At 38.6% G+C, this 27,580-nt stretch overlaps 4 protein-coding genes across 4 annotated transcripts in view; 2 read left to right on the top strand and 2 right to left on the bottom strand.

Moving 5' to 3' along the window:
* The window catches only part of N (neurogenic locus Notch protein), a 162,998-nt gene extending 146,502 nt beyond the window's left edge, over nt 1–16,496 (bottom strand). The window contains exon 1 of the mRNA XM_034332726.2: nt 16,132–16,496. Within this exon, the coding sequence (XP_034188617.1) occupies nt 16,132–16,219 (88 nt within the window). The 5' untranslated portion in view covers nt 16,220–16,496. The remainder of the gene's footprint in view (nt 1–16,131) is intronic.
* A 715-nt stretch (nt 16,497–17,211) lies between these two features.
* Nucleotides 17,212–21,988, top strand: LOC117608001 (outer dynein arm-docking complex subunit 3-like). Its single transcript, XM_034332394.2, has 10 exons — nt 17,212–17,667; nt 18,893–19,014; nt 19,086–19,238; nt 19,318–19,419; nt 19,491–19,676; nt 19,765–19,880; nt 19,988–20,344; nt 20,432–20,576; nt 21,461–21,613; nt 21,754–21,988. The coding sequence occupies exons 1-10, from the start codon at nt 17,577–17,579 to the stop codon at nt 21,970–21,972; spliced, it is 1,644 nt and encodes a 547-aa protein (XP_034188285.2). The 5' UTR covers nt 17,212–17,576; the 3' UTR covers nt 21,973–21,988.
* A 312-nt stretch (nt 21,989–22,300) lies between these two features.
* Nucleotides 22,301–24,710, top strand: LOC117608088 (dehydrogenase/reductase SDR family protein 7-like). Its single transcript, XM_034332661.2, has 6 exons — nt 22,301–22,666; nt 22,736–22,879; nt 22,946–23,165; nt 23,227–23,311; nt 23,392–23,552; nt 23,616–24,710. The coding sequence occupies exons 1-6, from the start codon at nt 22,523–22,525 to the stop codon at nt 23,813–23,815; spliced, it is 954 nt and encodes a 317-aa protein (XP_034188552.2). The 5' UTR covers nt 22,301–22,522; the 3' UTR covers nt 23,816–24,710.
* A 119-nt stretch (nt 24,711–24,829) lies between these two features.
* On the bottom strand, nt 24,830–27,389 carry Pmi (Transmembrane protein Pmi). The gene is made up of 3 exons (XM_034332662.2): nt 27,265–27,389; nt 26,325–26,542; nt 24,830–26,250 (listed from the first exon to the last, which is right to left on the bottom strand). Exons 1-3 carry the CDS (start codon nt 27,285–27,287, stop codon nt 25,964–25,966), a joined length of 528 nt encoding a protein of 175 aa, XP_034188553.1. The 5' UTR covers nt 27,288–27,389; the 3' UTR covers nt 24,830–25,963.
* Nucleotides 27,390–27,580: the final 191 nt, after the last annotated feature.

The raw sequence follows: 27,580 nt of genomic DNA, 5'->3' as shown, positions 1-27,580 counted from the left end.
ACGATAAAAAAAAAGACGTCGAGTTAATTAATAAAATTAAGACTACCGTCATTGAATACTCGACAAAATTACTCATAGAAATTGTTTAAACAAAATCATACCTTTCTATAAAATCAAACATTCCCATTCGAAGGCGTCTCGAATATCGCTGAAGAATCTTGAAACCTAAACCAGCCAACGTTTGTCGTGATTCAAAAGTCTGACCGCACTGCGTGCATATTTTATCGATAAAAGTCCTTGCGAGCCTTCAAAAGGCTGATCTTCTGAACACATCGTGTAGACGTATCCTCCACGATATTCGATACCTGCATCGACACTCAATACTTAACTGGTTCGGACGTCCACCTCTGCTACCTTGTCGAAAGACCACGAACAACCTTTTTCTATTTTCCATACAACATTGTCGATCCACTTGTCCAATCGCATTATCCTCGCCGCGAAGAACATCGACCGTGAGGCGGTGAGAAAAAGGAAAGTAAAACCTGCCAGAGTAAAGATCGAGCTCTGCAACGATCGTAAATCAAAGATATTTAATTTTCATTGTTGGAAAAGTGTTTGACCCTCGATAACAAGGTAGATCGTCGAGTTGGAAGAAAAAGGTTCCAGGTATGTAGGAACAAGTCACGAGGTCGTATATCCTGGCTTTTGTTTTCATTTCTCTCGTTTGGTGCTTTAGGGTCCTCTCTGGGTGCCGTTTCGGCAGCCAGAGGGCCGAAACGATCGAACGACACGCGCTCGAAGAACATTGGTGAAACGTGGAAGAAGAGTGGGTCGCCATTGTTTTGGGGAATTGAGAGGAGCCAGGCAGAAAAAGAGAAAGATACAACACGTTCTGGGTCCCCTATTGTATTATAATGGGCATTACGGATATTCGCCTAAGTGGCTCGTACCCCGGGCCCTATTGCGCAATTTATGGCCGTTCGTTAGCCGTCCATATTGTTTTTCGAAGTACCCACCGTAGGGTTTCGTGGACCTACAAGAGTAAAAGCCCACGTTTTCGGAAACGATTTACACGAGAACCTTTTTAAAACCCTTTATGCACCAAACGAGCTTTCAATGGAGGCTGTATTACATTTGTCTTGCTTCAAAGAGTGTACCAATAAAAATAATCTATTCGAATTTGTTTGTAAAGTTACAAAGCCTATGATGAAAATCTATCAAGAAGAAAAAATACAAATTAATGAACAAATTTCAAATAGTTATAAAGCGAGCATTTTCTTTCCGCGGATAAAAATCATTAGAGAAAATCTCAACGAATCGTATAAAGAAGCGGAAAAAAAAGAAGTTCTTGAAGGACGATCGAGAGAAAAACGCAGCTGCTCTCTTCGATATTATCGATTCCTTCGCATGTGACGACGCCGTATGTACCGGTAACTTTGTATAGCCCTGCAAGGGGCCCACGTAGCGGGCGGCAGGGTGAATGGAACATCTGCCGATGGTTGGGGCCCTTCTCCAAACACCACCACCTTGCACTACATTGCAGCCAAGGGAATAACGATATACTAACTGTGTCGATAACATTCATTTCTTTCACTAACATTCCGTCATATTTTCAACGGTTCCTCCAATTATACGTTGAACCCTTCTACTCTGATCTAATATCGTACTAATTATTATTCTAATACTTCCAAATGGAAACATTAATTAATAATAATAATGAATAATTATTTAATCGATAATATTAATTAATCTGTTCTCCAATTGTTTAATCAAAATTCGTAGTAATTAAAAATAATTCTCGTCTCATTTGATAGCCTGATTGATTGATATTTTGAGTACAGAAACAATTGAAAGATTTCGAATAAAATGAAATTGGACAGAACAATGGTGTATACGAGACGGTGTACAATGTGAAACATTGTACGTATACAAATTATAGTATCTCTTAGAATGTAACAAACAGGGCTATAAACACCTGCGATGTAGCAAGAAACAATAAACTTTTATAGAAAGGAACTACGCGTGGCAACCGAGTACGGTATACTCTCGTCACGACGACAGAAAGTATCGTACGTGCTGGCATTCAAATCACCAGGAAAAGAGGTCGTTCCGATACTACGAGAAGGTAAAGTAATCGACGCTGAAAAATTATTATTGACCGCTATATTGTTTTTCTTTCACCACTGTGTAGAGAAGGTTTTACAAGTATTGCTGATGCAGAACCACCGCTCTCTGGACAAATAAACGCGATTTGCAATTGATTTGCGAATACCGAATTGGTTTTCTGTTAAAAACGAGGAGAACGAATGAAATATGTTTCATTTATCTATAGAATCTTCTTTCCGTCTACCATGGTAGAATTGAAAATTATCTACAAAGTAATTTTCTGTCGCGAGGGAAGATTAACGACATCAAAACAGGTATGCAAATACCGTTGAGCCCGTCAGAAAAGAAACGCTTAATGATGCCTGAAACCAGTATTGTCAGAGAAACGTTTGAGTTTCAGTTGTACAAATTCTAACGGAAGAGGCACAGAATCGTGATGGTGCTAACGTTCAGATATAAAAGTCACGCAGAATCTTTCGAATGATTCTTGAAATTTGAAACCACCTACGTGGATAATTTCTTAAGTATCCGCACCCTTGGAATCATTTGAAACGCTCTTCTCCAAAAGCGACGTACGTTCGAAAATCATTATTCCTGATTCTTGTTAATTATTCATTCGCTACGTTCAATGTACACACTTGTAATTATTCCTTTCCCATTTCAAGCAACTGATACGAAGCAAATAACAGAATCGAAACGGTAAATTCGTTTACAAATCACCGGTTAGCTCGGGGGTCAGTTGTTTAATAAATGCCTATAACTTATGCATCGCGGCAGAAGAATACTATTCGCAATTGGGAATCGGTGGAGCGTTAAAAGTATCTTCCAAGATCTTTAGAAGGAAAGTACAGTTACACGAGGCTCGAATCGCACAGGTTTTATCTCAATCCAGGTGCATCCGTCTCGACAGTTATCGAAAAGCACACTAAACGAAAAAATTAATTCTAGAAATTAGAAAGACTATTAGAGCCAATGGTATGAAAATAATTGACGTAAGAAATTACAAAATCTAAAGTAATTTAGACATTTGTTTCTCTATTTTAATTATAATGGCACGATCTTGTGCAAAGTAGTTGTGAGATCAACCTGCTGACCTAGAAGATAAAACAAAGGCTAGACTATATGAAATGTTACAAAAAGAAAAGAAGCAAGTTTTGAAACGAGCGATGGCACTCGATAGGCTGGACACAGTTCATCGAGCGTCGTCGAGTCGCTTGAAATTCCGGTCACGTAGAGAAGTGACATGAACCGTAGAGAGGATGACATGGCTCTGACCATTTCGTTCGTAACGATCCTCCGACGTGCTATTATGCAAGCGTAACCTCAACTTCGACCATGTCCCGAGATTACGTGCGCAACTATACCATGCGTTACTTTTAAACCCCCGTTTCTATACGAGGACATTGAACGTGCCGGACGCGGCGAATATACTTTAACCCTTTCGCGAACACGTGGAAATTATGGAAAATTGTTTGAAAAATCGAGTGAAAGAATTTTTGAAAAGAAACACTGTTAATAATGCCGAGTGCAGTTCACGTTTGAATAATAAAGGAACGGGATATCGCATCAATTCTGTTAACCAGAGCATCGTGAGATCCTGGATATGAAGCGCGGTTAATAAATTATCAAAGTGTACACTGGTATCGAGATCTCGAAACGATAGCGAAGTGCAGCTATCTTGCGACTATCGATACTCTGAAACGGCAAACATTCGAATAATATTAGATTGTTGGATATAAAATGACGGATTTTGAAACAATTTAATTGATCGATTATTTGCTCCAATGAAAACCCAGCGTGTACGAAACTGCATCGAATCTTTTTGAGATTTGTAAGCGACTCCTCGTGATCGAACGATATGGTAATGAAATGACACGGCAAACTACCATGCAAAAGGAAAATCGTACGTGTTCAAGCGCCATGAACGAGCCTGTTAACTTCAATCACGGTTACATAGATTCCGCGCAAGTACCTTCAAACTACAAGCTAATATCAAGACGATCAATTACTTAATTGAACCGTAATTCTATGTTTAAAACTGCGCTTGCCCATCGATACTTGTGCTACCCCGTACCTGTACCATGGAGCGATCTTTCTTATCAAGATATTGCTTACACGAAATAGTTTCATTTAATTACCATTACAGATCACTTGGAATATTCAACAGGGTGAAGGTGTAAATATCAAGAATATAACTATCGATCTAATATTTTACTTTGTGAAGTTTTAAAACGATAGATATTTGTGGATGAAATGGACAATTGAATAATTGCCGATGATTTCGAAGATGAACGTCATTTCAGATCCCTAGCCTGTGTACTTTAACCTCATCTTAGCAGGAAGGTATGTCAGGTAATGTATCTTAACCAGGATATGCCCTGCAGTACAATGGGTGCACCCTTCGCCTGAAAATCGTTTGGTGAGAAGAGGTAGGTTATCCGGTTTCATCTTCGCGAACCTTATCTCTTCAAGATCGTGCTACTGTCCTCCGCGTGCAGGCCTTTTTCGTGACAGCCATTCTCCAACTCCCTTCTGTTCCCTTCACCCATTCTCCTACATACAGATTTCTATACATCCGCTCGAATTTCAACGTATCAACCGAAATAGACGAAATTTCAAATCAACTCTCAAAGTTACATATCTCACCGAATTTTTTAGGTCCCAAAATTTGTCTTAAAATATATAAATTAAATAACGCAAGTTCAAATACGTATCTCGAAAGACTTTGTTTAATTTCGCAAAGATGAAAAGTGTCGGCACGGCGTTCAGGCGACAGATCTCTCCCACATCCGGAAGAATTTCTTGGGAACACGAGGAAGCAAACACAAAAGGCGATATGTGGGTACGTTCGTAATACCACTATTGTCAAATATCGCAGCGGCTTATCTCCGTCACGTTTCTGTACGACGACAGGAATGGACACTGCCTTTCGACTATGCGGAAGAGAAGAAACGGAGACGAACGAAAGGCTGGCAGAGTGTGCAGAGGCTAGAAAGGAACCGCAGCACCGAGCCAGAGAGTGCATCACTGACACCGGAAACTAGGGGAGACTGCCTGCGTAACAGCCCCCATAACGCCCTACCTATTAAATACCAACGCTTAACAGTGTTCCTCAACCTTCGTTTCGCCGAAACGATCGAAAGAAATTTTCACGGATTACATCGGCTGTAAATATTTGAAAAGAGGCCAAAAATGAAAACCGATAACGAGTGATAACAACTGATATTCTTATCATAAAATTTCAATTCCAGAATGATGAACCTCTCATCGAAATTTCTTCATAAAGAAAATGTGATAAGAAATCTGCATGTTTTGTATAAAATGTGTCCCACTGACAGAGAGAAAGTTCCGAAGCAAATGCGGTTGAATAATCCACCGCGGAGCTAGTTTCCGATGAAGATCCACAGTACTGTGCGAGAGAGAGTTGATTAATGAGATATAATTAAAATAGAGCGCGGTAATTTCGCATCGTCCGTGTTCGTAGCCGTGTACACGTCGAATTATTTATTTTCAGAGGATTTAGTTCATCAATTGTCTCGTTCTTTTGCGATTCACTAACGTAATAATGCCGTCTACTTATCATGTACGAACATTGTCACACATAAATTTAGTCTAATTATGGCGGGCAATGTTATAACTTGTATAGTCATAATCACTTTCGATACCTGCGGTGTTATTAATAATCTGGTAAGTTAGACTTAATGCAACGCTCGTTTAAAGAATTCGTTATCCACCTGTAGTGTCGATTGCTTGAAAGATAGGGAACATTAGACTGATTCAAAAGTTGTAGGATTTATCTACTTACAAGTCCATTTAACACTTTCTCCGATACGTATGAAAGGTTAACATATACTCGATCACTTTGAACGCGTCGAAACAGAAATCAATGGAGATTTTCACCACAATTAATTCCCTGATTGATTTGAATATCTTATGTCGTACTTTCTACTCGTCATTGTGACACAATGAAAATTTATAAATTTCTATTTGAAAATAATTAATTTCAAATATTATTATATTATACTGGAAGGACAAAGACTTCAGTCCACTTTGCTCCGTTTGATTTCTCGTCGAAAGGAAACGTTCAACAGAGGATTATATTATCGATCATAAAGCAAGGATCACGGTGTCGGTGCTCGTTACCGGTGGCTTTCATCGAACCTCGTTGAAAATCAATCGACGTCGCGATCTCCATTTTCCATTTATTACCATCGACAAACTTCTGCCCTTTCGATAAAGTCGTCATTAATCAAACACACGGCGTATCAACGATCTTGGCGCGGAAAAAATATTTCAAATTATTCGATTATTTTTGAAAAAGCAAAAAAAAAAGAAAAGAAGAATCATACATTCGACTCTCAAGATAACCGATAATATCACATCGCGCAGACTAAATTACTTTCGCATCGGTCAGTCATTGTTTCGCGCAAAGGGAGCAAATAAAATCTCAGCGGGTTAATTGAAAAATAGAAAATGAAGGCGTTTATGATTAATCGAAAGCGAGGCATGCGGTAGTTGCAGAAGAAACGGACAGTCAGAAGAAGGGAAGGGTAATCGATGGCAAACGTTTCTTGACACTTAATCTCGAACGAGGGGAGGTGGCAAGAAGAAGTATCGTGACTTTGGCTGCGCTAAGAGACTCGAACGGATAATTATTATCACAGGGAGGCGCTTCGAGATCAGGAAGAGAAGAAGAAGGAAGAAATCAACGCGGTGAAGAAGAAGAAGAAGACGAAGAAGAAGAAAAAGTAAAAAGATGAAATGTGTTGGATAGGAGGCACGTTGATCCAAGATAGACGGTTCAAGGATCGATACCTGTGTACGTGTACTCGGTGCTATCGAACCTTCCTTTCTCTCTTTTCCTTTCTTTTTTATTCTACTCCTTACCACTGTCGATCTTCTGTCTCGATGACCCCAAATACCAATCCACGATTAAATGCTCGACGATTCTTTCCGATATAAATGCTCCGTGTTTGCAATTGATCAGACAAAAGAGAAGGAGTTTGACACTTTCATTTAGTTTCCAATTACCAGTATAGAAACTTGCGCGAGGAATCATATTCCACACTCGATTAAACGTAGAAAGTATGGCACGAGTCTGCTTCTCCGATTGCTTTATCAAATGTACCTCTGATACGATTTCGATTAAAAACTGACATCGAACACCGAACCGCTCGAATTCTATCGCGAGCTTCGATTTTTACGAACAACAATTTCTCGGAATAATGAATTCCCGATTGGATTTTATGAGAAATCAAACGTCACTGATTCGAGTAAAAAATATTCAATCTTCTTTTTTTTTTATCGATCACGAATTATGTAAATAAAGAAACGCAAGGAAGCTGGACAGATTTCAAGACTACCTACGGATATCAAGATGAGCCTGGATATCCCAACGGTTCATTCTCGTCCACCTACCTCTCTACCGTCTCGCATCGAATATCAAAGCACGCACGTTATCCGGAGGAACGAGTCACGGTGAAAACGTTGTCGACTACCTTCGTATCTCGCACCTGCCGTTGCCAGGACGCCGAGGTATTCTCCGCCGATGGCAGCCGGGCAGCTTCGTTTTTCTACAGCATCGTTCGGTGCAGCCCGACGAGTGCATCGAGAGTGCATCCAGTCACCGTTCGAACGGTAGACGGTGTTGTCGCAATAATTCCTCCACGGCCATATATGTAGTTTCGAGGAACGGGTGGAGATAATGGGAGTGGGACAAATTATCAAAATAATGAGAACAAGAAACGCGGAGAAAAATGTAACTCGGCGCGACGATGTTAACGAGACCTAAATACTGATTTCTTTTCGCGCTATGTTGAAAATAATTTTTTATACGAATTTTAACGAAACTCTCATTTACAGAGAATTTCTGGAAAATCCTATTTTCATCTCGAGCGTACGTATTAAAATGAAGAAACCGAGAAGATGGTTTCCCGCAGAGGTAATTCGATTTTTACGGTAACGAATCGTAAGTTCGCCTGTTTGGCGAGCGCCCTGGTAATAAAGGGAAGTTGCCAGAGATTACCGTGTGCAGGCTAAGAAAAATAAGCAAAACGATCCGTATCGGTTGGAAGCGAACGTGCTTTCGTATTACGTTAGGCAGGATGCAAGGGGGTTTCGATGATAAAACAGAAACGGTGAGAAATAAACGCACCGCAGGAATCTCGGATGCGATGCGAGCGCACAGGTATGCACTGAAATACTGACGCGTGAAAATAGCGTAGCCCGCATCCTGGATCCGAGGATAAAAAATGCGCTACTTAAAGTTTCCTCGGGAACTTGAAGAATCTGTGTACCAGCTATCCGAGGACTTCCTACTCAAGAATTACGACGGCCAATTATAACCCTTACGCTTCCTTCTTCGAGGAAAGCTGGAAATTCGCTTGCGAGCGAAATATATACTCGCAATTAACACCCTCCGTCCCGATGGATCGGGCAATTCGAACGAGAAATTTCAAACATTAATCGTCTCAACACCTATTCGTGTCTGAACGTTGCGCTTCTTCTTTTTGTGTATCTAATGTAAGTACACTGGTTTGAAGTGAGATTTTTAAAAAATAATAACAGAATAATAAATGAAACCTGTGTATAATTCAAATTATATTTTAAAATGTACGAAAAATATTGAAAAGGTTGCCCAAACGAATTCTTGAAATAAGAAAAAAAATATATTCGAATATTAATATGCATATGCAGAAATGCATTAATCCAGAGGATGTTTCGAAACGACACACGCCAATCAGTTCAAATTACCGATACTAATTGCCCATAATTGCAGTTGATTCAAGTGCGCCGATAAAGTGGATCACGATTCGGTGTACTTAAAGATTTCGAAACATTAATCTGCCTCGATGCATCCGTCCGAAAATTTGCACAAAGTATCATCTCCTGTCCTGAATGCATACACGCGAAAGATGATACGTTTCGATGCAATCAATTTACACGGTGCTTTCTTGATAACACGGTCTCCGGTTAAGGAAAGTTTCGGCAACAAGTAACGCTTTAATTTTGCAGTTGTATTTACAAAGCCCTGGTTCTACTATCCGCCCTGAAAACAAGCTACCACCCTTTTTCACCGCGTTCCGTCACGCTCAAAGACCTATCGGAGACGCAGCTGGCAATCGATAATGGCACAAAGGTAACGTCGACTCGAAACGGACAAACGGGGATTTCGAAGGAGGGTAAAACTCGCACGAACGTGTCCAATATTGTAAGACTACCGTATAGCTCGAATTTAGGTCCGGTAACCTGGATCGTCCTGTTGATCGTTACCTTTCAGGTAACTGTACAGTACCGAGCATAGTAGTCCAGGTTCCTGGTCCTCCCCGAAGGCTTTCCTCTCCCCATAATCCCGCCCCGCCCCGAAGAAATAAGTATGGAGGTACCATTCATTCGCAAAGCACTTGGCGCCATTTTAACAAAAAATCAACCAATCCGATTCGGCGTTGAAATTAAATTACGCCCTGCTAAATAGTGAGACATGCTTTCTCGAACGATGGAAAGCACTCTAATTGATAAATACACAGAACTAGCAAACGCGGCTTCGTACTTCCTGAAGATCGGCCCACAAGATCTGGAAGGAAGTTTGACCAACCTGCAAAACGGTTAGTCCCACCGAAACCAGCTCGCACGGTAATGCTAATTTCCGGCGCAATTGCCAAATCCGGTGAAAAATATTTTCTACTGTTTCAAAATACAATGTGAAAACATGGTTAATGGAAAAGAAATGAATTCTCCGAATACCGATGAATAATATCTTTGTAATCTAATCTAGGGTACGTTTCTCCGGAAATGTTTTAACGATTCTATTATCCAAAATTGATTTTACACCTGCTACATCTTCATTGTAAATACCCATTCTGTTACATGCATACAGTAAGAACGTGTTTACACGGTTCGACGCGTAAGCAAGCGCCGCGCCGTTGCGATCAAACGGCGTAACGTGTTCCTATCGATGCGATTACACGAGCGATCGTCGATAGGAGGATTCAAAGGTTACCCAAAGAACAAAGCTAACCCTCCGTGGAATTCACGGTATCGACGATTCCGTTGCGACCACTCGTTAATTCCTGCAGCATCGAAGGAAATGCACGAGTGGCCGTGTTGATTGACGAACGTCGCGCACGATCATCATCGGGGGAAATAAAACGGCATAACTGGGAACCGTTTGCGGGAATTTCTTTGTCCGCGTCGCTATTTTTTACGATAATCTTTCAAGCGTCTATTTCTGAATAACTGAAACTCTAATCGTCACGTAGAATCGAATCGTGAAGAAATTTCTCGCGGACGGATGTTGAGGGACTATCGGTGAATGAAATTTCATGAAAATCACTCGAAAGCTTCTAAAGAAATTTGAAAAAGGTGAAAGGAAGAAGAGTTTCGCTTCCTACGATTTTAATCACGGTAGCGAAAGATTGCGAACAAATCGGTTGCATGGAAGCGCGTTAAATGCTGGGAATCCTGGCGAAGGACTCGTGCCGTTTAGTAGCAGGGCGTGGGAGACCGTCGACCAGCTGCTGCTAGATGTTAGTTCAAGGACCATTACACAATGGTACCGTACACACGAACGTGTATGTTACACGAGAAAGTCACGTTTTCGTAGAGCGTCCGGCGAAAAAAAAATAAGGGAAATCACGTTTCCCGGAAAAAGGCAACTGTGATCTGTGTGCACGAATGACGGAGAAATTTGATTAATCCCTATACCTTTTACCCTACAGAATAGAAAGAAAATTTCTTAGCTAGGGTATAGCTAACATTCAATTTGTTAACACAAATGCGAAGAAGTTGAAACGAGTTCGCACCGAGTGCTGGGATTCAGCGAGACCGCGGTTTCTCACTTAGAAATTGCGAAAGACTATCTACCAAGGTACGGATTATTCCTTGTTAAAACCGGTAAAGAACGTCCGGAATATTCTTAACGTAACTTCCGGATGATGTTCGCTTCACCAACCCTGTCGTCGTTATCGTATTTATTTCAAGAAAAGACGGGAAAGATTGGTGGAATTGAAGGATACGTGGTAAGTTGGTGAAAAAGAAATAAGACGGTTCGTTTAATGGAACGTTAGCCTTGTAAGCGTGGCTTTCGATTGTTCCGTCGTGCGAGCATGTAATACGAATCAACAAGCGTGTCTACGAAGGGGTTCTTGCTTAGCAGCCGCACAAGCATCGCTGACCGCGTGAAAAATTAATCGAGCCAACGTTCCACAACGCTAATTGCGAATGTATTCCATCTATCCGCGAATCTTCGGATTCGAGCTACCTGTAATTATCAGCGAAAATGAACTAATATCTAATTAACCGACGACTATCGGTTCCCTCGAAATTCATTTGCAATTCATCAATTCTTCCCGTTCGTATGGGATAAACGTTCCTCTGAATGTCCCGCCGGTCTATATTAACAAGACGATATAAAAAAGACCGGATGGTAGTAAAAGTCCATCTGCCGGGAGCAACCGGATGGCAGATATAATTCATCCCGCATTAACCAACGACGATGACAACATTGGATGATTCGTAAATGCCAACTGTTGACCGAATGAAATACATCGCGTATGTCGTATCGAATGCAGCGATGTTTGAATAAGAAAATTGTAACATGAATTATGACTCGATCACGGTAGCCCGAAGAAATAAGAATGATTCCGATTTTTAGCATATGATCTCGAATTCAGTATAGAAAAGGAAGAAGAGAAAATTGCTGGAAAATAGGAAAATTCTGCTAGCACGTAACGCCCAGGTTCCCATGACCGTTGCGCCGGGAGAAAAGTTATTAGTCAGTCGGCGATTAGGCTCGTGTAAAGCATTCGCTTTACCGTGGCGCTCATTGCCATTTATCAGGCAAAAGAGTGACTACGTACACGGTGTTACGGGGATGGATGAAAGAGAAAGACAGAGGGTAAAGAATCGAATGATTAATAGATACGATCGCATTGACCTAAGGTAAGAACCAGCCTCTCGCGATATCCTCGCGATGCTCCTCTTGGGAAAAACAAAACGAGCATATCGACGCAGGAATAATAATAAGGATCCTTGTCCGTGCTCGTGTCGCTTGCATAATCCGTTAACTCGATTTACAGTAGAATTCGAGGCCCGTGAAACCGTTTCCACGTGTCGTGAAAACAGTTTCACGGTGGTCTCTTCTCGCAACGAAAACAGCCGCGTCACTTTGGTCTCATTTTTTTTCTTTTCTTTTTTTTTTTCTCAGCCAGATTGCAACAGTTCGCGTGTTTTTTTCTTTCGTCGAGATTGTCGGGAACGATAGGAAATTAAAGCGCATCTTCTCTCCCGTATCGGAGCGAACGAACGCTTAATACTTGTGAGAAAACACGGCAACCGGCTGAATAATTCCACGCTCGCGAAGTCGCGAGGCGACGATTATGCCCGCGGCCGATGAAAGAGGTTGAACCATTCAAGCCTACTTATTCCAGCGAACCCCTTTACCAACGCGTTCTAAGTGAATTCATAATTGCCGTGGAACTAACACAATCGGCTTCGAGTCAAGACGAATCGATTGTTACTTCATTCATTCGCGACGACTTCGATGCACCTTTTGTCGCCGCCATTCTACCGTGTATCTTACCTTCGAGACACCGTATACTCTCGCGATAAGCCTATTTCAACCATCCAATTATCGAATAAACCGATTCGTCAAATTCAAACGAACAGCTGACAAAACGCGGGTCTATTGTTACAAGCTCGATAAAATTTCATCTAATCCCTACCTTTCTATTATAAGAAAATAAGAATAGATCTTTGGAACGATAAGAATTGCTGATCCAATTCAAGCTTATCAGCGAGCAATCGAAGGACGGGTGAAGAATATACGCGCATAACCACTCGAGAAGTCTTCCTGTTTCTCCTGCCTATCGAGAGATCCTTCTTTCTACTAGTCAAGCGAACTTCTTCTCGGAATCTACATACTGCCACTGGCAGAGGATAGATCCTTTCGTGCTTTATAAGGACTCCCGACTGTCCCGTCCCTGACTGACGGCACAATCCTCGATTCCTGCGCGATACCGAGTAGCGCTACGTTGAATCTCAGGACGCGAGGCTAACTGACAGAGAGGAAGGTAAGAAGGAACGGAAGGAACGGATGGACGTACGGTAGCGAAGGTCCTTAATTATGCGGTTTTACGCTATGCGCCAACAACGGAGAGAAAAGGGAGGGACGGGGTAAAGGGTTTTAAAGACGAATGCAAATGGTCGTGTGGTGTATAGGCCGGGTCGGCGCAAGCGACGAGGAAGATCCTGCCCTTTTAGTTAACAGATGCCGCGAGATACCGGCCAGATATCTCAGCTCTTTCTCTCTCTTCAATGTCCTGACCATCCTACTTGACGGAGAAAACGGGACGATTCGAGGAACAGGAGAAAAATATTGCTACCCGTCGAACCTGAAGACCGAACGGCTCTTTAAGATGCTATTCTCTAGCGTGGAACTACCGAGTTTCCTACGAGTATGCTGTGTATTTCACAGTATTCTTATGTCATCGAATACGAGAGTGCAACGAGGTATAAGAAGAACCGATGGAAAAGTTGATTGAGACGAGAGCCGGTTTGCCTAGCAGCCAATTCATCCGAGACAATCTTACGAATTATCAAGGAGCGTAGGTATAAATGAGCGATCGTGCCCCCGGAGCAAATTAACGTACAATATTTTTTTTTTTCTCGAGAGTGAAACCTGTTGCCGCGTTGTTGGCTGGTCGAGAACGATCGTCAAATTGTGACCTTTCTCGGCTGCCTGCCGAGTGAACGGCAGGAGAAGACGTTCGCCAGACTTCGGGCTATCCTCGTGCACGCGTTCCTCGCCAGTTGCATTCATGTGCATGCACGTGTAGCCCCCTGAATCGATGAAAGGGAACGGGGGAACCGGTTGCAGCTCGATCGCACGTCGGATTCTAAACCGTGGTTTCCAGTGTCTCTACCATCCTACCAGATACACGACGCGACGATTCGATTCGAAAGGAAGAAAATGTTAATCACGTATCCATAGGCCGAAAGTCGAGAGATCTTGAACGAGCAAAGTGACTCGTGAGAGATATGCAAATGATGAATCAATATCGACGCCCTTACCAGCGAGAATCACATCGTCATCCTCTCCTCGATCGGATCGTCCGAAAGAGAGCAGAGATTCCGTACCGCCTACCATTATTATCATATTCATGAGGGTTATGCGTGATATTTAAGAGGGTATACACAAGGTGGAATGCTGATTCCACGGGTAGAAATATTCGATATTTTCGGGTGAAATGGAAATTGATCTCGATCCGCGAAAACGAAGGCGATACCTGTGCCGGCTCGCGGACGACGCGTGGTTTTCTGTGAAAGCCCGTCAAGTCTGGGCGAATCGTTCTCCTAAGGAGAGAGAGAAGAGAAAGCCTGAGAACGTAAGAACGGCGAACGTCTGGAGAATTGCCGCCATGCCGCATTCAGAGTATCTGAACGCAAAGCAACGGGCACGAGGCGAGGTCCTCGGTACGCTCTCGGAAGCGACTGCCAAGCCGACTCAATCGGAGAACATTCCAGAATGAAATCTTTCTATATCGAAAGATATTTCATTTTTATTAGATAGCATTAGAGATCTATTTATTATCGCCGGGAACGCCTCTGGTATTCAATATTCTGATTACCGACTGATATTGAAGTTCCATAACAAAAAATGTCAAGCTCTTGAATTTCATTTTTAATTCAAATGAAATATTTTTGATCTACCTGGGTTACGTCTCGTGGAACGTTATTGATATTTCGTGAAAAAGAAAATAGAAATTAAATTGAAAAATCTTCGGTTCTATTTATGTTTCTAATAAACAATATAATTTGATAATTGTTCACTATTCGTTGCTAACTTTGTTCGCTCAATTGCCCCATTCCGACTGCACGCTTTTTCCCGCCTAAGCCCTCATTGGTATTACATCACAGGTAATAGAGATTTATGTTTTGTAGAGAAGTGAAAATGAAAATTCACGCTCTTTAAAATAGCAGCAAATACACTAAATACCAGAAATGATTTAAAATAAGCTTGGAATTACACTTTATACCTGTATTTATCAAATTATCCTATTTTTTGATTAATTAAATTAATAATTATTTAGCTTTAATATATTCCTGACAAATTTCTCATTAATATACAAACGTGCAATCAGATTTGCATTATAAAATTGATGATGAACACTTTCCTGTAAAATTTATGTGATTTATGTATCATTATTTGTAATGCTAATCAGCGAGATAAAGGAACAGTGAAGATTTTGTTCCTGTTCAAAATTCTCAGTGACAAAAAACCGAGCTAATCTAGTATTTGTGAAAAAATGTTGGAGAAGAAACGAGGACGCGAAATGCTGGTTCGGATGTTTACGTGTACATAAGAGGGAAGGAAGACTCGTTTCCTGGAAAGCGGGGTTGGGCACCTGTCCCTCAGGGACTATCAACTTAACCTTACCAACGTTTATCGAGGAACATCGAAAATGAACACCACTGTGACCGTAACATAACCACGTGTGTTCGAGAACGCTAGGATACACGTACACTTAACAGTACAATGAAAATAAAATAACAGGAAGACTTTCTCTTCGAACATCGACAAAAGCAAAACTCCATTTTAGGTTAATAATTTGTACTTTGTTACTAGTGACATTATCTCCCTGTTATTCAATCTCGAAAATTTCTATGTATTTAATAAAGATGAGAGAAAAACAAAATACTCCGGTAAGCGTTCATTTCGAAAAAGTAAGAGAAGCGTCAGTCAGCACGAACCGACTGACATGGTCAATATTTTTGAGACAGGTAGTAATTGAAAGGGAGCACCACGATTCCGACATCACTTCAGAATACAAATTACACGAACGAAATCGTTTTCCGATCATCTGACGCGTTAACCTCCAACGATTTATGAAATATTTAACGAAGAAAACGTTCGAGAAAAACATGAAATGTCATTTAATGTTTAAGCGTCTATTGCGCCGGCGCTCAGCGTTTGTTAGGTGACCTGTTGCCTAGCAGCGACATGTGGCGTACAACGACTTCAAATTGACTATGGCGAGAAAACGCGGAGGGAATACATTGAGATAAAAGATAGGTTATTAGACTTACCAGATACAGCGGGAAGAGAAACGAGCACAAGCAGAGTCAGGAGGAGGCACGCCATCGATGTGTAATCCAATTTTCGTCGTGGCAACATGATGCCGTGAATTTTATCCACACACGTCGAATAGACACACACTCATCGAGGCCCGGGTGCACACACTAGAGAGAACGAACACTTCGGCACACTTCAGTATAAAATTCGCGTACCGTCACTTGACCACGCACATCGTCCGTAATCTATGTCACCTCCGGATACGTCTAGCAAAAGTGTATGCACATTTACGCGAGGCAACAAGAGAAAAAAGCATACGGCAACCGTACACGAACACGACCGCGTCCGAAACACTTCTGGGGTCCCTATTGTTCGCTTAACGCGCTGAAAGTAGTTCCCCGGTGCGCGCGCACCTGCTTGGGACTGATGTATTACTACGCTGTTCTAAGATGGCGGACTACTCCAGCCAATAGGAATTCAGCTCCGATAGAATGGAACCCCAACACAACTTTAAAGTAATTGGCGCCAATGGAATTTATTAAATATCTGAATAGTTTCATTTGGGACCTTAATATTCAGTAATATTGCAATTAATATTATGTTATAAACGATTTATGAAATATTTTAAGCTAATATTAAACTATAAGCACTTTAACTATGACATCGCACGACTCTAGGCTATTTTTCTCAGCTGTCGTTGATTGTTTATCACTCGGTTTCGCGAAATCGAGGCGTAAATGCAAATCGAATCCCTGATTCTCCGTTGAATTGAAATCTAACGCGTGACGCTTGTCTAGAATTCAAGCGGCAAACGGAACGCAACGAACGTGGTCAGTTATAAAGTGGCAAGACGCCGATGTGTATGAGGCCCGTCGAGCACTGGCCGAGAATGTCTGATCATTAATTAACCTTCCAGCGGTTGATTGCGTGTAACGCGAAATTCATCGCCAGTATAGCAGCCGCCAGGCGCGGCTGCTGCCTTAACGAATACAAATGCGGAATTATAATTCGGTGCCCTCTCCCTCTCTTAAGTCCATTCAACAAGGCGAAGTCTTACGAATTGCTTTCCCCTTTGTCATCTCGAAACGCACGAGATACGCGCACGAAACTGTAAATACGAGCCGGTCGTTAGTTTTTATTAATGGAACGATTAACCCTATCATCGAACCGCAAACATCTGCCCAAGCGATGCGTTGTCGCGCAAAATCTTACGCCATCATCAGCTACGGAGTTTTCTTTCGTAGCATTGCGAATTTCCAAAGCTTTTAATATTACAAAAATGAAAATATTAATCTCAAATTTAATACGAAGTTCAATAAAGTAAAATGAAATAATCCAATATAGTTCGTTTGCGCATGGCGCGAGGAATTAAAATCTTGGTAAAATCGTCGTCAGGACGACGTAAGATACTATTAAATCGATAAGTACCATGTGAATCTTCGTGAATACCTGCAAAACCATGTCCAATCCTTTGGTATCCAGTGCAGAAAATAAATTGAACGATTTGAATAAGAAAATCGCCGAAATCAAGAAAAAGATCCAGCTGTCAGGTAAATTCTTACTTTAAACGATACTATAATCAGTTTACTTAATCAGCCTTTAATATTCGTGTATTTGCCCTGCTGTTGCTGTTCATTTAGTATAACCACGTAAAATAAAACAATCCGTTAACGTTTATTTCACAAGCAAGTTCCTGATTGCGTACGAAGGTACATAAGAACACGTTTAACCGGAAAGACTAGAGGTTCGGAAAGAAACGTTCGTGTCACATAAGTGGATCTCTGGAAAAAAGAAAGAAAATCTCCACTGGCTTATCGACGCACAGCTATCCAAACGTTAATTATAAAATGGATATTCCAGTTAGCGTTTCTATTAAATGTAGCAGAGCAAGTCCAAGCATCATTTTAATTCACGGTCTCGAACATTGCTATGAAATATTATTTCTTACTTGATAATTTTAATGTTACCTCCTCATGCTAAAATAAATATAATAAATTCTAAATCATTTCCCTCTCAATTTTATTGTTTAAAATAAATACAGGTCCTTTCGCTTTTCTACTTTCTTTTTCTTTTTTTAACAGTTTAGAAAGACAACTAACAGTCTGGTATTAGGAAATTCCTCAAAGAAACTAGTCGTTTTTAAGAGACCACGTGACATCAATTTAGATAATCTAGGTAATTCTGTTTTTTCAAAGTGTACATGCAAAATAGGATGATCAGGGCATCGCGAACACGAGTTCAGTCACGACTCGTGTTTGTTCTATCCTTTGGCTATTATTATGGAAACAGTCTTATCTTGATTTATAGCTTAATTACCGTTCTATTGCCTTAATGCATATGCAAGAAAATGAATTTAAAAAAAAAAAGGGAAAACGATGGAATTCCACTCGACTCGGAAATTGATTTGACAAGAAAGCATAACGGGAACGTGGTCGTACAAGCAGTAAATTATTTCGCAGTTTTCTCTGAAGACCCGGAGACTTTCATTCCTTCCTCTCCAAGATCGCTTTAATGATTTTTCACGTGTTCGACATACATACACGCTGCGAACACTCTCATAACTCGTAGTCGGATGTATACGATGGAAATTCAACGTATTGACAAATAGAGTTGCATCCCGATGTGAAACGACATTCCGTAGCCGCGTAAATCCCGTATAGAGAATAGGTGGAAAGATTTTATTCATAAGTCTTGCCAACGAGTAATAGATGCTTATCAAGATTCGTGCAGCATGCACGACGTGTTAATAACGAAACGTGTATCCTGCGTTCACAGAGGGACAAAGAAAAGCGAATTTCGAGGAGTACGAAGCGAAGAAGCACGAGTACGCGGAGAGCATCGGGTCTCTTAAGCAAAGGGTTAAGGAGCTTTACGCGGAGTATGCAAACTTGAAAAATGTAATATTATAACGGAGGAAAGGAAGAAAGATTAAGGGAAGAATCTGTACCTTGCGCGATGTGTATTTCAGAATGAGGGAAAATCGGAGAGCAGTGTTCACATGAGTCGCAAGTCGTCGGCTCATGAGAAAAAACGCAATTTAAGCGAGACAATTGCTAAAGCGGAGGAGGACAATGTACGCTTAAGAAAGAGGCACGATCTAATTAAATATCAACGCCAGAGGGTAAGCAACCAGATAACAATCTTCTAAGGATTACTTCGCACGAACGTACAACTATAGTTGGACGTAAATAATTTCTTAGAGACAGCAGAAATTACATCTGTTACTCGAAGAGTACAACGAATTGATGAATGATAAAATGCAGAAAATATTTAAAAAGAAGGTGGAGAACCCATTAAAAAATGTGAGTCAGGGGTAGAGAAGAATACGTTATTCATTTATTTAGATACTTATCGTCGACTAATGTTCTGGCAGAAAATTGTGAAACTGGAGGTACGTTTGGAGCACATCAAAATGATGCAGATCAAGGCGAACATAGTGCGAATGAAGTATCGTTCCATGCGTTCCGATTTGAAAGAAAAATCGGTCTTTTACGCGTCCTCCTTGAAGAACTTGGAGTACGAGATGAGAGAACAGGAAAACGAAATGAAACGTCTACAGGCAAGCTACGAGTTTGATCGTTCAAAGAAATATTGCTTTACAAGATTTTCATAGTGACACGAAATCAACGTGAACATGTTCTAAGCAGAGAGTGAAGGAAGAAGCGATTACGTTAAGAGATAACACGCAGGAGACGTTGATAAAGGAGGAAATTGAAGTTACAAATTGCGGTAAAGAACGAAATGCTGTACTCGAGGAATACAGGTTCGAACGCATGAATATTATTAAAATTAGAAATAAATAATTGAGATAAGTGTTGTACGTTTCTTTCTTTTTTTTTATATATTTTGATGAAATTCGATGAACGGTAGACGACGCGTGTTAGAACGAAAGACGGAACTCGAACGGTTGGAAAAGATGATATTCCATTCGCGTTCTCGAGACGATTTTGACACACGTGGGAAAAGTGGCGTGGTGTCCACAGAGGACATTACCAAGGACGAGGTGACACGACTGGAGGAGGCGTTCTCCAAGCTTCGCAGCGCGACCGGAGTGTCCAGGACCGAGGACGTTCTGAACCGGTTTCTGGGTCAGCGGGCGACCAAGGATAATTTACAGAAAATGCGACTGGCCACGGAGCAAGAGAAAATGGCGTTAGAAAAGCAAAGACAACGGCTCCTCGCCGAAATGGAAACGAAAAAGTTCTCGGAAACGAAGAACGCGGAACAGTAAGCATCACCATCCGTCCTTCCTTTCCTTCGCCAACGTTTATCCTACGTTTCTTAACCTTTTTGATTGCGCACCATGCATCTTAGAAACGCGGAAGAAGTAGAAACGTTGAACGGTCAGATCGGTGAGCAACGATCGCGTCAATTAAAGGCAGAAACGGAAAGACAAAGGATCGAGGATCTTCTACGAGAAATAACTACCACGTTGTGGAACGTATGCAATAAGTTTCGAGTGAGTAACCCTTTCTTGAATCATCGATGAAAGAAATAAACAAATTTTTTTTTTTTTCGTTTTAAATAATCTTAGTTTCAATCATCTCCCTTGCAGTAATTCGTAATAAAAGTTTTACCTTTCTAGTTCAAATCTATAGACAGTTGATCTTATCTTTACGACGAGGCGCAATCGGTAATTAGCTTTTGTTGTAACGTAAAGTTTTTAATTAACATACGTTCGTTCAATAAACGCGAAAGGATGTCGCTTTGAATTAACACTTTTCAAGGAATGCGTACAGAAAATCAACTTCCATCGGAATGGCCGGTGTGATGGTTAAAATGGTCGATGGAAATACCGTGTAAATTCCTAATTAAATTAGTAAAGGCAGGTTCGATGGCGTTTACGGTAATGGAACCGCTTCGAGTTTCCGTACCAATTATATTGTCTCTCGGGATTTAACACCCTATCGACGTCCATCCTCCTCGTTCGTCATTCACCAATGAACTTTCTTCAACGATCTCTACCTGTAATTCTCACCTGAAGAAGCCGCTGTCCTACGCATTAACACCTTCGCGTTCGATCGAAAGTAAACACTTCGGTAGCACGTCGGGACCGCGAGAAAATCAATTATTGATTCAATCGATCCCTAGAAATCCGTACGTGCCACCCTAACTCGTTAACTCACCTTCCCGATTCTCTGTGTCCTCTTTCAATTCTCTGCTGGGCGTGTACAAACATGGAATAGTAATGGAAAAGAATTCGTCTTTCTGAAAGAACATGGGAGACTTCGAACGTTAAAGAAATTTCTTCTCTTGGACGATAATTCTGAAGAAGAATTTAAGTTCTTCAATCAATTTTCATAATATAACAATTTTTAGTGAAAATCGCGAATTCAATTTCAGGATATAATTGATACCTTGCCTGAGGAGCCGAGCGAAATCGAAAATCCTTTGGAACTGATAGATTTGATGAATGAAAAATCGAAGAGCATAATTGATACCTTAGGAGGGCCAGATAAGTACCTCGAAGTATTGAACGAAGTTGTAATTGATAAGGTATGTTTCAAGTTACATCATTGTTGTAAATAAAATGACTTGATATAAGTAGAAGAAAATAAATCCGGAGCACTTAATAATTTTTATTCAGACAAGATTTTTTAAAACTTTCGTTCGCTTCGCAAAAATATCTGAATTAGGTGGAAACGGTATCGATGACAACGACATCGGCAGAGGGAAAAGTAGCACGTTCGAATGGAGGAGGACCGCTTTTTCCACGATTTCCATCTTCAACAATACCAGCAATGATACTTTCGGAAGAAGAAGAAGAGATACCAACTAGGAACACTCTTAAAAAACAAGCACAACAGTTGGTTGACATAAAGAGCCGCCGAAAAGGATTCACCTTTAGAAGATAAATCTGGCTGTACCTATATTTCATGGGACATGTAGAAAAATAGATTTGCAAATTACAAATAAAAATCGTTTATTCTATTTCATTAATCACCTATAAAAAATCCAAAATTTTCGTTTAGTATTATAAATATATTATCATAGTATTTGTATTATTTATATGAATGCAAACTGTTTTTTAATTTTGTATCAACGCGCATATTTAAAAGAATACTGCTGGCGTTACCTGACGGTGATCAACAAAGTTAACGAAGTAGAAAGTTGCCTTGTAAGGATAATATAGATTTTTATTTTGCCGACCCTGTTCATTGTAAATTTATCAACTATGTGTATTACAGAATTACAGAAAGATTATGTAGCAGCAGTGAATAGAGATACGGAAAAATTGAGCATCATGCCTTTGTTTTGGCGTCACTGCTGCTAGTAGAGACACTAGCATTCTAAGTAGAGACAGAGACAAATTAATTCTGATTTAGTCTAAAGGTCAATTTTGGTGATTGAAATCATTAAAAGTTGATAATTTGTTAACATTGTCGTACAAAATCAATTAGAAACATGAAAGAAGAATCACTAAAGGGTTGGCACCTTATATGGTGGTTGTTCAAGTTATTTGGATTTTCAATAACTATTCCATGGTTAATATATCATTTTTTTGATATTATGCAACAAAAACGGAGAAAAGCTGCTCTGAGTGGGAAGGTGAATTGTACTTTGTTACAATTTCATTGTATAAAAATTACAAGATACTAAGGAGAATTTGAATTTTAGGTGGTCATGATAACTGGAGCCAGCTCAGGATTAGGAGAAGCCCTAGCTCATGTTTTCTATGATTGTGGTTGTAAAATTATTTTAGTTTCTAGAAGGAAAGAAGAACTGGAAAGAGTAAAAAGTGCATTAATGAATACTCATGTTGTATGTACAGATTTATTAGCAAACTTTTCCTATAAATTTCTGTTTCATTAACTGATTTAATTTTAGACAGTGACAACTTATCCACCTGTAGTTTTGACAATGGACATAACAAATATGACCTCTCTCCAATCTGAAGTAGCATCAATAACAGAAATTTGTGGAAAGATTGATATTCTCATTAATAATGCTGGTATTTCTTACAGAGGGGATGTGGTTAATACTGATGTGAATGTAGATACAAAAGTAATGCTTACAAATTATTTTGCACAAATTGCTTTGACAAAAGGTGAGGTACAGTAAGAATTATTAACAAGCAACATTTTTTTTAAACATTTATAACTTTGCAGTTGTACTTCCATATATGATAAAGCAACAGTCTGGTCATGTAGTATGTGTAAGTAGTATACAAGGAAGAATTGCAATTCCATACAGGTATGTATATTTTACATTTATGTTTAATGGAATCCTTATTAAAAATTATTTTTTAAAGAAGTGTACAATTTCTATGTCAGGTCTGCATATGCTGCTTCTAAACACGCATTACAAGCATGGTGTGATAGTTGCAGAGCAGAATTGGCTGATCAGAATATAAAAGTTACAGTTGCCAGTCCTGGTTATATAAAAACTGCTATTTCTCTTAATGCAATAACAGGAACTGGACAGATTTATGGAGGTTGGTAAATAAAAATATTAAATTTTATTCAAATATTTGTCTATATAAAACATATTATTATAGCAATGGACCAAGCTACAGAAGAGGGATACTCTCCAGAATATGTAGCAAACTATATTTTGAAAGCAGTATTAAAGCAGGAGAAAGATGTAGTAATAGCTCCATTTGTCCCAAAATGTGCAATATACTTAAGAGTTTTATGTCCATCTCTTTATTTCTGGATAATGCATAAAAGAGCAAGAAAGATAGCTAAGAAAGAATAACCCTTTCTGAATTGCTACAGTGTACAAAGTGCACTCTAATTCGATTTTTTCTGTATCATGTTTTGTTTGATTTATCGCACCTATTTTTGTATTATTTTACACCGTTGTTATTATCAATTCAAGTAATTTTTAACTAGGGAATTTCGGGAGTGTAATAAAAATAGTTATATTCAAAACTATATTTTATTATGCCACTTAGAAGTGGAATATGTTTACATTATATACATTTTAATACTACAAATGTTTTAACGAAATTAAGCACTCTTAAATACGCGTGTCACCTGTAACTTGAAAAGTTTCGTAAAATTCCGCTATTTAATAATAAGTAATTGTGAAAGTTTGTTTTATAAATGTAATAAAAATTCTAAAAAGTAAATGTCTATAAACTGGATATATTTGCATAAATTTCAAATAAATCTAAAATAAATGCTTGAAAATGCTGAGCAATAGTCTTTTGGAGTTATAAGTGACATATAACAATTCATTCAACGTATCATTCATCAAAATTGGAGCCTATTTCATTTCTGATATTTTATTTGTTATATGTTACAATTGTGCAATCACTGTGGTATCATGACAGATATTTGGCTAATACTTCGAATATTTAAAGTATATTATATAATATACAGTGATTGGTATATTTTGTTGTCATGGCAGGATTAGTAACTCTTATTTATATATCCTTTTTATTTATTAGTGATGTTTTGTAATGTTTAATATATTCTTTCATATTATTAGTATCAAGTTTAACTAACAATAATATAATTAAAAAGAAGTATAGTACAAATACACACTTTTAGGTAACTACACTAAAGTATGTACTTGTATAATATATGAAATGCAGATAACATAAAGTAATTAAGCAAGTTTTTGATTTATTGAATTTTGATATATAAACAAATATTATGCAAAAAAAACAGGAAAATTCTTAAATATTACTTAAAATATTTGTGACCACTAACTTCATTCTCTTCCGTTTTATACTACAAATTCTTTAAAATCAAAGCTGAGTAGATAAATGATAAAAAAAAAAACACACACAGTTTAAATAAATTTTATACTTTTATATATTAAAAAAAAGCTTATATAGTACGTAATGTTTTTTTGAAGTAATGGATATCTTGTTTGTGTTCTAAATCGCAACATTTTTATCTTGCTTGTTACAAAGGTAAATGATATTAATGGTTACAAAAGATGTTGCTTAGTTTTCGCATATTTTCCGAGATCTTTACTACAGAAATACTTGAAGTGCATTGTATGTATATGTATTTTTGCTCGTTTATTAGTTTTTCCGTGTATATACAAGTAGATGTAAAAATTTGTGAATTGCAAGTCTTTCAAAAAGTTGATATACATATATTAGATTATATAATATTTGTTATCATTGTTCATTCCGGAATGTTTTTGACGTTTATTTTTGATATTCAAATTCTTTGTATGTAGCACAAGAGGCTTACATAACCAACAAAAGTTATGTTTATTATGCTGATTACAACGATTGCCAAATGACAATAAGGTTAACGTAATATATTTTTTGTTTTGTGTATACAATATTTTTTTTCTTTCAACTGGGCTATATCACTGGGTGAGAAAATCTATGCAACATTCTCTGTAGTATATCATATGCAGTGTATTCTATCTACTTTATTTACAATCTAAAAATATATAATTCTAAATTCAACTGTCCAGATGTATAGTTGCAATTTCGTATAACTCTAAGAACACTTATAGCAGTAGTTGCTTCACTTAAAGTGTGTGAATATGATTGTGTCTTTTTTTCTGTATTAAAATTAACTGCAAAATATAATCAACAAGATGGAGATCATACACTGACAATCTGGAGCCTTAAGAGATATCATGCTTTATGTTGAAAATTTTGTTTTCTAATCTGTTGTGTTATGTATTTCTACTTTATTTTTTCTTCGTAAAAATACCGTTCATTTGAGGTAGAGTCAAAACATAAAAAGGATATAAACATCAAATGAAAACAGATTCATAGTATGGCTCAACAATTCCCCATTAATATACATGAAATTGTAATTCACAAATTTCTATACTAGGCCTTACTACGATCATATACGATGCATCGTACGGCCTACCTTACTGGTTTTTATAATTTAGATTCTTTCTGTCTGGATAGCAATCATTTCATTTAAATGCCTGATACACTCTCCAGGCACTGATACTGAGTGCTACCAATGTAATAGTTGTGTGTAGAATTCTTCTTCTTGTATCATCTTTTTTTACAAGAAATGTTGGAGATGATGGTCCTAAAACAGCTAGCAATTCTACATGTGGTAGCTTACTTGTGTCAGTTTCAACCTGGTACTGACAACAGGGGTCAAACTGCCATGAAACTGTATAAAGTCCACAGGATATGATAGATATAAAACCTAATGGACCACAGATATAGGGTTTGTCACCCCAAATCAAACCTATAAAATACATAATAATATAATTTTAATAAATAATAATGGTATATATGAAGCAAAGTATAAGTTTTACAAACCTGTGGTTATGGCTGCAAGACCCGATAATGCTGCAGTCTTATGAAGACAGTTACCTACTGCTATCCACCTGGAGGTTTCATCACCTAGTTTAGATGGTTCAATAACAATTAAATTGCATTCTGATTCTAATGCTCTTTCTAGTTCATATTCGAACGTTTCATGTGCGTTCTCATTATCATACACCTCTCTAATAATGGCAACATTTGCAGAATCATCCCTGCAAGAAATATATATTTAATTTGTGAAGAAGCATTTTATACAAGTTACATAAATTACAATTGCAATTGCATTCACGTAAAAACATAACTGATTAATAATTATAAAATTTATGATGATATTTAAACCAATTAAACATATCTAGATTTGCCTGCTATTTAAAATTTATTTGTATTTGTATATATTATCCAATCATTTGTACTAGATTTTATAATGATTATCAAATATTAATTCTTTTGTGTGTTATGTAAGATGTTGATTGCAACTAATCAGAGTCTGATTTGTTTGAATACAAACACATTTATGACAGAGACAAAGCATTATTTCTAATGTTGAATGTTTAGCTAACGTTTTATTAAACTGAAACTGAATTTAATGAATAAATATTCATAGTAACAATTGAAACATTATATTGGAACCAGGTAGAAACATGAAAAGATTGCAAGAATAATAAATGTAACGCATAAAATAATGAATTCTCAGTAAACAGTGATTTTCAGCTTCACCTTGAGGTGGAATTTTACAAGTTAGCGAAATATTCACGGATAAGTAGAGGAGATTATGAAAGATTAATCTCTTGAATTCCAGGGAATATATGTGTGGTTAATAACTTTATTTAAACATATATTTTATATCATCATAAGAAATTGCGTTGTGTACGTTTGAACTAGATAGGAGTAATGAATTTCGCATGAAAAGCCGAAAATAACTTCGCCTACGAACCTGTCACCAGCTTCATCTACCATCTTTACAGTCAGTCTTCCAAACACTGGAACGTTGGACTGGATGAACCGGAAAAGAAAACTCGAACATTGAACCGGAAGCAAACATCAGCTGATTTTATTTAAGCATTCGCATGACTTGAGCCGTAATAGTTTATATTTTGAGTTTGTTCAAATATACACGTTCATAAAATTTTAAACTTTGCAAACGTTGAAAGGGTGACATTTGAATTATTTAATAAAAGGTAAAACTATTAAAATACAATTTCATGTATGTATCTATCAGTAGCACGTTATATAAAAGAACACTTTCCTTC

Source organism: Osmia lignaria, chromosome 3 (genome assembly GCF_051020975.1).
Source record: "Osmia lignaria lignaria isolate PbOS001 chromosome 3, iyOsmLign1, whole genome shotgun sequence".
Classification (NCBI taxonomy): domain Eukaryota; kingdom Metazoa; phylum Arthropoda; class Insecta; order Hymenoptera; family Megachilidae; genus Osmia; species Osmia lignaria.
The sequence above is the reverse complement of the archived record's forward strand: the minus strand, read 5'-3'. Positions and strand labels throughout refer to the sequence as shown.